Here is an 11,651-nt window from a genome sequence, read left to right on the forward strand (position 1 = left end):
AATTAAATAAAGTTATAATTGTATTTTTTAATTCACAAGTAAATTTAATTAGGGTATTAAAAACCATAAATTTATAAATGAAATTACTAATGTAATTACAAACGATAGACGATCTAATAAGATAGACAGTGTTTTCCAAAATAAAGCATTTTCATCTCTTTGAGTATTGGGTGTTTCCTCTTCCATATTTTTTTCTATCAAAAGTTCTGCTCCCTAAAATTCAATAAGTTTTAAGATTGAAGCATAATAACATTTAAAGTATGATTAAATAATATATCTTACCTGAGTGTTAAAATTAGTTAGCATAGCAATCGGTTTTTTATTTAAAAGAAATGTTGATACAGACTTGAGCCATTCAGGACCATTGCGAGGAAAATCATCAGTACCATGTTTATAAAATGCATTACTAATCACAGTTACAATAAGTGCTATTGCTGTTAGAATTAGGGAGTTGCGATACAATAGAACTGAAATGTAAATTACAGAATTAATACAATATCTTATAATACACTTTTATTTTACAGGTATACAGAGGTGTACTGGGAGTTTTCTAGCTTAGTGAGAAAGTAGGGTGAATCGACTTGACAAAAGGTTTACTGGATGAAGCTTAGTTCTCCCTAAGTTATTAAAAACCTCGCACAAAAATAGATTTTGCATAAAATTTATAGCTGAATCAAATTTATATTTTCATTAATATTTAATAGCAAAAACCTCATTTATAACCATTTTAAGAGTATAATATAAAAATATTCCTAAGTATATTTATTTTGATAGCCATTACTATATTATTTTAGCCAAAAAATAATAAATTTACATGGATAGCTTAGCAACCTTAAAAAGTCCACAATCCAGCAGGAATAAATTATTCCCAATGTCCCACCTGACAGTTCATCTGTGTAGAGACATGATTTAAAAAAATACCTATAACAGCCATAAATGTAGAGTTTAGATTTTTAACTTACTTATGTATACTGTTTCTTTGCCATTATTTGGTAATTTCATGTCCAAGAATTGTATGTACAGCAATTCAGAAATGAAAATTATACTTAATAAAATTAATCGAAGTGTTGATTCACGACCCATTAAAAACGTAAATATTTTCATCAATGATAACACTACAATTTCAAGTAAAAATACTTATTAATGAGTATTTAAAAGTATATAAATTTAAAGTCTACAGAAGATTATATTATTTCTCATACCAACTGCTGGGATTACAATGGATGAATAGTACATGGTTGAATATCGAATTATATTTATATCGTATTGTAAGACGCAGTGTTGAGATGTATTTGAATTGGTATAAGTGATAAACAAACATTCTTGACTTATTTTATTAACTTCCCATTCTCGATTAGGTTTATAAAAAAACATATCCTATAACAATAGTAATAAAATAAATAATAATTTAAATTTATACATAGAAATATATGGTTTTTATATGATTATTATATTTATTTATTTAAACTTCTATGTCTTTATTTTTTATAGAACCATCATACATTTAGACTTGATATTTAAAAAATATAATAATAAAATATGTGCTCACGTAATATCCGTTTGTAAATGTGTAGTTTACATATACATTGGTATACACAGGAGATCCTATAAAAAAAGTGCAATTATGGGAATCAAACGGCCATTTAGCTATATTGGTTGAGCATTGAGAATTTAGAATTATACGGTGATTGTATTTAACTATTCCTTTATTAGTTATTTTCACCATACTTGTTGGTAAAAAGTAAGACGATTCTCTATTATCATCACCATTGAATCCCCTAAAATATTTTAATTAATTATTTATTAGTGTAAAATAAAAAAAATATCATTTGATTATACATGTGTATAAATATGCTAATCACAATAGTATACCACTCTAAAGTTATATATATATTATTTTGTATTATAAAATAAATATATTATAAGATTTTTTAATCTTTTTAATTTCAAAATATTTTAGTCTGAAATGACTGAAACGATTCGTTCAAAAATCAATAACAAATTAATCATTTTATTTATTAAACAACAAAATTGATTAAACAATGTAGAGAACTTCACATATGATAGATAGCAATCAAAGTAAAGCTTACATCAACCCATATATTATTTTGTTAATGTTAATTGTGTTTAAATTGGAAAAAATGACAAAACATTAAATAGTATATAAATAGCTCATTAAGCACATTTAAAACAATTGAAACTGTATTAAATTTTTAAATTTTAATTAAAACATTTTTATATAATAATATTTGAATTTGAGAGTATAAACTTCACAATAAAAATAAATTGTATTTTTTTTTAAATTTTTATTCCAAATAAACTCAAATGACGAACTAACTACCAATTAATATACACAGTAACTAACCATTTTTTATTTTTTTTATATAATTACAATTGTTTTTTTTATAACTAAAGGAATTTTAATGATGATTTTTAATTATTTATATGCTACAAATAATTAAATTGTATGTAATTATGTTATATTTAAGAGGTTTCTTTCAACAATTATATTGCAATGATGTTCCAAAAAAACTAAATTTTACATTTTAGGAAATGCAATTTAATTCTACCTCTTTACCCAATTGACAAACTACATAATAGATGAGCATAATATTGACTTACACATCATATGACATAATGTCAGGTATCCAAAGACGGGATGATTCTTCACTCATCCTCTCAATATTGTCATATTTTGAAGGATCCCAAACTAAAAATTCATCTTTCCAATTCTAAATGGAAAAATATTTGTTATATTTTATTACTTTTTCACAAACAGTAAATTAGTATAGAAATGATTGACGCAACTAGGTAAAAAATATTTAAGATTTTTTTTTTTTTTGGAGGAGGATGCATAGTAGAAAAATTGGTATCTTTAAAATAACTAATAAGTACATATTATATAAATTAATATATCTACTACTGTGCATCATGTGTAAAGTTAGGTAATAATAATATTTATATTTTCATATACACACCTAGGTTTTTTTATACTATTTAAGGAATATCCTGTGACAATACAAATAAATTATTAACTTAATTTTTATTTATAAATTGTTTATCAGGTTATTCTTTTGAAAATATTGATGCTTCTAAATAAAATTTTGAACAAGTAATTTTCTTTAACTTTTTTAATTAAAATTTATAAATAGGAACATCAACATTTTAAATAAAAGCGTCTCAAAATTTTTTATAAAAAATAGTAAACTACTTAGTGGTCTTATTTGAAAAATAAAAGTTTAAATCACCATATAATATTCCTTAAGTTACATAAAAATTAAAGTGTTTGAAAATAGATATTCATTATAAGCATATTTATAATTTATAAGTTATAGATTTAAAATTCATTATGTTAATTAAATTATTGTTTAAAAAAAATATGAGGGCAAGTATTTAAAAAAAAAGTGAAACACAAATTATGGTCTGTGTTAGAACATAAAATTAATTATTAATTATTACTTAGATAGTTAGGTACTAGTACTATTTAGTTGTTGTGTATATTATACTATAAATTTTAGATTTTTAGAATAGTTTTAAATGCTTACATATCTCATACCTATAAAGTTTATTAAATTGGAAATCATTGTACAATTAAACTTAGACTGGATTTGCAGAAAATAATATTTTAGGCAAAGCCTCTCTATACATCTTCTCACTAGTTGCGCCATTAAAAAACACTTATAATTTATTATTTAAGTTGTTACCTACCATAATTAATTGAATACTCATTTGTAAAATGTTCCATTTTTCATTCTGAAATAATAATAATAATAATATTAATATGTTGTGGTAATAGCTTGACTATATTAATATAATGATTTAAAATTAAGGAATAGAGGAGTATCTTGAAATTTATTTTTTTAGTCAGAATTCATGCTTAATTATTATAAAAATGTTTCTATTAGTAGCAATTTATGAAAATTTAATAGACATAACTAACATTTATTAATTTTATTATAATTTATTGTTGAAAGGAAGTAAATAAAGTATCCAAAATAACTAAATAGTTAATAAAATAGTTTGTAATTTGTAAATAAATATACAGAGCATACAACGATTGTAGTTCATGTTACTCAACCAACTACACGTATTCATCATCTAGAAACCCTACGTAAAAAATTTTTATGCATATATGAATACTGTCATACTATGTAAAAAATCTGTGAAGTCAGCATTTATGCTTCCTTTACAATAATATATCATATATACAATATATAATGTATACAAGTCTACAGTATGTGCTATTATTGCTTACATTATACAGAATGTTATAATAAATTACAATTTAATATTTCAACATTTATTAGGTAAAAATTAATTTTTTTTTTAATAAAATTAAAATCTAACAAAACCGGGTTTGGATATTCATATCTCTATTCACTATATTAGAATAATTTATTCCGATATTCTGATACTGTATTACTGCTCCCATTCTTAATAAAGATACCACCTATGAATACATAATATAACCAGCTTAAACCAGTTTCATAATAGGGGTTCTAACCACTGTTTCCCAAATAAATGTTTCTTAATATAGACATTATACTTGCAGTTCTTTATAATTTAAAAAAAAAATCAATATTTAACAATTTTATGATGTCGATAAACTATAATAATATCATAATAAAATGTTTGATTTTTATATTATTAATTCCATATTTAAATTGTATATATGTGCACAAGCTATATACCTAGGTAGGTTATACCCAATTTTTTGTATAATCTAATAGTAGGACGTAGATATAGGCTAAATATACAGATAGGTATTTAAAATTGTCTTTACCATATGAACAGTGTAAATATAAAATTTGGTTTCAACATTTAATTGAGATGATTGATTTATTACAGGCCTTATGTTTCTATCGTAAGCGCAAAACAAATCGTTTGAGAGTCGTACAGCAGCAGATGCGCCAGTTAAATCATTATTGCATCCTTCACTGTTGCGAATGCCACCAAGAGTAAAATTAAGGTTTAGTTAATTCATTAATCTTTATAAATAAAATAGTTTAACTTTTAAACATAATTTAATTTACCAAGAAAAAAAAACACACAAGTATAAAATAATGCCACTTTCAAAACACCCATCTTGTTTAACATAAAAATAAGTACTAATTAAAAGTTAAAGCTGTAAAAATGTATAATAAACGCCCACTTTAAATTTTAATCAGTTATGATCCGATGTCTGTGAAGTATCATTATTTTTATGTTAGAGTAATAATAGCTTATCATTGACATTTTTGGTAATTTAAACCTCATGGTTCAACAAAATAATCTTTTCTTCTTTGTATCTAATTATTGAACTCATTATGTCTACTGTTTAATAATAATTTTAAAATATATGCATGCATAAAGTCACTGATAAAATAATTATATATTTTAGTAGGTAAATGGTACTTATTTGTGAACATTATGTATAGCATATTTAAATTCAAATATAAAATTTTAAATAATGACTGTAATAAACATTTTATATATTTTTTATTTATTTCAAATCTTTATTGATATTGTTTTAAAAAAAAAAAACTTATTTCTGATTTAGCTCGTTCAAAAGTGAAATCCAGTTGTTGCTCGCAGAATTTGGTGCTGAGAGGTATTGCTTGAGTGATCGTTACGCAAGCGCTGCTTAAAAATAGGACATTGTTAATGGTTAAGTTTGACTGAGTGGCTGGTGACTTTATTGAAGACCTTTACATTTCCGAGGACTTAGCCCTTTTTTTAGTGGTAAACACCCTTATCCGGCCATCCCCAGCTTGTGGTGGCATAAGAGTCGCTCGTTTACGTTCCATTTCTACATGACCTTTACAACGCGAGTTGTTCTTTTTACCAGTGATGAAAGAGTTATATTAGATATAACCGTTATCTGTATACAACTTGACCGTTTATTCATTGTCTTTAGGCTATACAATGATATTATAGTAGATCATTATTCATTACCTACATTAGCATCAGCGTATTCTACAATAAAGTTCTAGAGAAAAGAAAGTTGATCAACTGTAAAGATTTAAAAATAATAGAAGCTGTTATGGCCCCTTGGGAAACTCTGGTTTGTATGGTGGAAATTGATAAGAGACTTGAGTGGTATTGAACAGCAAATTGACGGTTTTCGGGATAAGAATTGAAAATTAGATTAAAAGTGCATGTTGATTTTTTTAAAATTTTTAGAAGACCTAACTCTGTCGAAACTTAAGCAAAATTGATGAAAATTGTGATAGATTTTTTTCTAAAAGCAAAGAGATTTAATAATTGTTTGTTATACGGTTCACTTGATGAACTGTGGAATGGTGATTTCGAAAGCCAAATGGTACGTTAGGAATCATTTTAGAATTATTTATGATTCGGCTAATTCTTTTGAGAACTGTTTTTTTGAGTAGGTAGCTTTAATTAAAAGGGTAGAAGGCTATGAAGAAATCCACTTCCCTGTACTGAAATATTCAATGTGTTTAAGAATATATTTACAAGTTGAAGTTAACACTATGGATTTGATTATTTTACTAGTATAAATATTAATAACAATTTATAATATTTTGTTAAGTATGAAATTACCATAGAAAATTGATTGTAAATTAGGCACAAGGTTGGTAGATCGCTTACATCACTATCAAATTTTTTTTTAATATCTGTTAGAATTATTTATGAGAAACTTTACAAAAACAAGTTAACTGAATGTTTTGATAATGTTCATTAAAATTTAAATTTCTAATATTCTAAACATTAATTTGATTTTTCAATATTTTTTTTATTATTTATAGGTAAAGTATCTTATGACTAAGAAGGAATTCTATATTTAATTTTCAATCATACATTTAAATGAATCTTCAATAACAAAATAATTTTGGAATTTAATGAATTTTGAAAACATTCTAAATTCAAACACTAATAAAGAAATAATGTGACCTTGTATAATTGATATTTTTTATTTGGTAAATGATAAACTAAAAAAAAAATCTAAATTAAAGTTGTATGTATTATATGCCAGTAAATTATTTTTATCAAGATTTCTAACACCAAATATTTTTAAAATTATATATACATAGGACATGTTAAAATACACATTTGATGAAAATTGTAAGTGTTTATTGATTTGTTAATGATAGTTTTTTACTGAAAGAAAAAAACTATCATTGAATTTGCTATAAAGTTTTGAAAAAAAAAATTTTCTTCTTTGTCCAATTTTTTTTTGAAAAGTAGGTATTGGGAAATGTTAGTTGCGGATTCTCTAAATTACAAATTATATTTAATTTGCTATCAGAAACTACTTTTAAACTTGATAATTAAAGAAATTTTCCAACTAGTTACCATATATACATAATAATATATTATTATAAAAATAAACCCTTACATCATTGAAAAATCGAAATACGAAATGACTTCAAATAGTTTAAAGTGTTAAAACAATCATGTTTTTGTTAATTTGATGTTTTCATAATTATTGAAATTAAACTTTAAATCACTGAATTTTGTAGATAATCAACAATAAGAATAAAATATTTAATTTATGGTGCGTAATTAAAAAATAATTATACAATTTTATTAACATACTGTACAAGTATAAATAAAAATTAATCATGTACAATTTATAATATTTTATGCTTTAGAAACTTAAATTTTTAATATAATATAATAACTACAATTTTTGTTTTAAATTGTTGATAAATCAAAGCACCATACTCATTAATTAAACAAATTCATACAGACTATGTACTTCTGGAATTGAGAATTCAATATTTTTGTTTTTGAATGAATCTTTTTTTTAAATTATTACATGGAAGACACAAAAATGAAGAAAACATACATTTCTAATTTTATACAAATAAAACAATTGAACATAAAATGTATACAATTTTTCACAGCAATGTTTCATTAAAATTTTCACTTGTTATACGTTTTCTTTTTGGTAAACTTTCTGTAGACGAAGTACACTTAGAGAATTGTAATTGATCATCCTCCAAATCTGAAAGTAATGATTGTGTGGATGATACACTGGTATCACCAAAACTGAGATCTACTGGACTAGCAGTCAGTACACTTTGACTGAATAAATAGTCACGAAATGAACTGGACAACGAATCACCAGAAGTCATTAAATAGTAGGGATTAGATGATACAGAAGTTAAACTTTGTCGGCTTGGCAAATTTGAAATACTTGAATCACTGTTACAAGGTTTCATTTTATGTATGTTCGAGTTTGATAATGCTACAACAGGTTTACGACTTCTTGGAGTCATCATTGTTTCCTGAAAAAAATTTAGAGTAATAAGTTTATATTGATATATATATATACATATTTATATTATATAAATCAACATAAGTCACAACTTATTATAACTTAACAGCAGTTAATTTAAAAAAAAAAGCATACATTGGTATTTGGCATTTGTGCATATAAAAAACTCATCTTGACTACCTGCATAGATTTGGTCATTTTTTGAGCTGACTGCGTAATTGGAGACATATCGTCATTAGGATGTTGCTGGTGTGGGGTAACTGATGATGGAGTACTAGTACAACGTTTAATACGTTTAACAACATTAGGAGTAGAAAAACAATCCACTGGTGTATCAAGATCTAATTTAGGTGAACAATGGTCTTCAATTTTTGAGTACTTCATTTCTTTAATTGGTAATTTTTTTGAGCCTTTCTTCTTAATCTTAAATGAATCATCTTTATTTTCTTTATCTGATGAAGTAGCTGCAGATGGTTTGGATTTTTCTTCTGCAAGCTGAGCATATACCAATGGACACAACATGCAGAGATTAGTTTTTTCATGCAATTTTAAGGAATAGGAGTAACACAATACATATTAAAGCATTTAATTTAACATATACAGTATCAAACATTTTTTTATTTGGGTTATTGTAAAATGGACCAATTTTATTTTTTATTAATTATCAATATAAATATGTTGATTAATAAAATTTTAACTAATAGTTGCTGAAAAGTGTAATTTAAAAAATTATTTTTGATTGTTCATTGTTATTTCAATGTAAATATTAAATATATACTTAATTGTAACCTAGAATAAAGTTAAAATTCAAAAAAATTATAATTTTTATTATAAAAGTAAATTATGACCAGTGAGAAAAATCAGTTTTTATTTAACTAGAATACATAGAATGTAAAATTTTTGTATTGTTAATCTAGTTTTTAAAAGAAAAGAAAAATATAATGTCTATAGTATTGTATTACATATTAGTATTCAATTATTATTACACATTTAAAGAATTTTGGATAAGTATCATTCAGTTGTTTATATTGATATTATTGTATTGAAGTATTAGTTTTAATATTATTGTTATAAATTTTAAATAGATTATTTGAGTGGATTAAAAAAAATAATTCAAATTTGGAGTGAATATTGAAGACATATTGCTCAAGAATTATTTCTTTTTTAATTATAGTTTTGTATGTTCTAATAAATTAAAACACTTATTAGTTGTAATAATTGTAATAAACACAAATTCTTATTAATATCAAGTTAGCTATATTTTTCTTAGTTTAAAAGTTGACTTTATATAAATATAAATGTTAGTTATTAGTATTACTAATTATTAATTAAGTTATATGGATCCATATTATACAACAATTTTTATTGCACAAAAATAATTTGTTACTTATTACCTTTAATTGTCGTTCTGCTGACTTTATTGAACTTTGTTTCAACTTTGATCCCTTTTTAAAAATGTGTTTCTAAAATATAAAATGCAATACTATTAAATACTCAGAGTATGAAATTCAATTTACATACTTTGATAGAATTGGTAAGACTTCTATTTGGTGTAATTACAGAATTGTGATTGCTAACACGTTTTATAAACATCCTACGCTTTTCAGCAGATTCGGGTAAATTATGTACATGAGCATATAATTCAGCTAATGCTTTAACTGTTGGATTTTCTTCATTTTCTTTAGTGGTAGTTGTACGATCAGTGAATGAAAATACTGTTGTAGCAACTGTTCCTTCCTCCTAATGATGCATTGAATAATTCTTTTTATGTATTTAGACACAAAATATTAAATAAACAAATTTTACCTTGACAGGTTGTAAAGTTTTTTTAGACCAATAAGCTCTAATATCTACTGATAAATTTGGAGGGATTTTAAATAAGTCAAATCCTAATTTAATCATATAAATTACAATATGTGATAGATTTTGAGTTATCTGATAAAGTTCTTCTGCTGGTAACTATGAATAGCAAAAACATATTATTCAAATATTTTTGATAAAAATACATGTAAACGATTCTAATTAAATGACATAATGGCTTTCTAGATACCTTTCTTGGAACAATTAAATGACCAGTAAATAATGTTGCTAAATTGTCTGGTGGCATTTTGTTCTTGTCTGAATGCTTAGCAGTGAAGTGAAGTAGTTTTATGATATCTTTTAATAATACTAAATTATCAAATGGCAGTAACAATAACAAAAGTTGAAGCGCTCTCAGTAAACGTTGACTATTATTGTTAATTTCTATTTTTTGACATAATTCTAAAATAAAATCATGATAAATGTTCAATATTATTAAGTTTTTAATTTAAAAATACCTGAGATTTGACAGTATGCTGGGTAAAATGCTTCTGTCATTATTGGTTCAGGTTGTTCAGCTAAAAATGATTTCAAAACAGTTGCACAATCATGAACAGTAAACTGTCCATTGTATAAATCTAACGTTTGCCCTTGGTTTAAAAGTGCTTTTAGTTCTTGTTGTCGAGTGATTGAACCATTTCTACGAAATATACCTTCTTGCATGACATCTAGATTTTAAAATTCATCATGTATCTAATATTTTAGTAAATAAATGTACAAAATAAAAGTTCATACTTTCTTCCTGAGACAAGAAATCAATAAGTTGATACACTTGACAAATTCCTTCTTGAGTAATTGGTGCTCCATCCATAACCCCTTTCACAGAACATTTGTCTTTTTTCATAAAAGACCATTTAATGGGTTTAATTTTTGATTTTTCTTCAATAGTACATTCTCCTCTGAATATCAAAAAGTATAAACATGGATATAAAACTAAAAAATTGAATGTTTAACTCACTCTTTAATGTTAGATTCTAGTATAAATGACAAATGCATTCTAACTAATGTATAAAATTGTTCAGAATCTTCTATTCTTAGTTTATTAGCTAATTTCCAATCTTCATTCATGTCCAATAATTCCATTGCCATTTTTATTTAGTTGTAAGATATTTAAAAGAAAATGTGAAATTATCAACTCATTTGCAGGACCAATATTTCTTTTGTTTAATCTAAGCAGTAGAAAACAGAATATGAATGTATAGTTAGTTGAAAATGTAAACACAAAATAATATTTAAATACCTGAAATTCCAAAACTTCCAAAGGACACAGTGCTACAGTCATTATGTAATATTGAATAGTAAACGAACAATATGATTTAATATCGGAATTAAAAAAATTAAAACATCCAAAGTAACAAATTATACACAAATCTATGTCCTACGATGCAAATCCATGCAGGAGTAACATAACTAATGTTTTGACAATATTTTATTTTATTCTTATTTTTTATTCACTTGAATTAATGAACTATATTATTATTTATTATAATAATTAAATTAAACATTTGTAAAATTATAACGGTTTTTATCTTAGCGTTTTCAATTTTTCGAGTACTGACTTTAAAAA

General features: G+C 24.3%; 2 protein-coding genes across 3 annotated transcripts; both read right to left on the reverse strand.

Annotated features, from left to right (window-relative positions):
• On the reverse strand, window positions 1-5,097 carry LOC112603911 (neuronal acetylcholine receptor subunit beta-2-like). Its single transcript, XM_025352732.1, has 9 exons — window positions 5,034-5,097; window positions 4,784-4,953; window positions 3,709-3,753; window positions 2,623-2,732; window positions 1,550-1,778; window positions 1,203-1,377; window positions 963-1,115; window positions 283-467; window positions 1-213 (listed from the first exon to the last, which is right to left on the reverse strand). Exons 1-9 carry the CDS (start codon window positions 5,095-5,097, stop codon window positions 49-51), a joined length of 1,296 nt encoding a protein of 431 aa, XP_025208517.1. The 3' UTR covers window positions 1-48.
• Window positions 5,098-7,665: 2,568 nt separating this feature from the next.
• Window positions 7,666-11,558, reverse strand: LOC112603916 (rho GTPase-activating protein 19). Of its 2 annotated transcripts, XM_025352744.1 has the most exons (10): window positions 11,325-11,557; window positions 11,043-11,253; window positions 10,820-10,983; window positions 10,543-10,752; window positions 10,275-10,486; window positions 10,031-10,183; window positions 9,746-9,964; window positions 9,619-9,687; window positions 8,405-8,719; window positions 7,666-8,234 (listed from the first exon to the last, which is right to left on the reverse strand). In XM_025352744.1, exons 2-10 carry the CDS (start codon window positions 11,171-11,173, stop codon window positions 7,845-7,847), a joined length of 1,863 nt encoding a protein of 620 aa, XP_025208529.1. In that variant the 5' UTR covers window positions 11,174-11,253; window positions 11,325-11,557; the 3' UTR covers window positions 7,666-7,844. The 2 variants fall into 2 exon arrangements, with proteins under 2 accessions (XP_025208529.1, XP_025208530.1); XM_025352745.1 differs by lacking the exon at window positions 8,405-8,719 and having other exon boundaries at window positions 11,325-11,558.
• Between the last annotated feature and the right edge of the window lie 93 nt (window positions 11,559-11,651).

Source organism: Melanaphis sacchari, unplaced genomic scaffold, assembly GCF_002803265.2.
Source record: "Melanaphis sacchari strain LSU unplaced genomic scaffold, SCAv2.0 Contig113_pilon_pilon, whole genome shotgun sequence".
Lineage (NCBI taxonomy): Eukaryota > Metazoa > Arthropoda > Insecta > Hemiptera > Aphididae > Melanaphis > Melanaphis sacchari.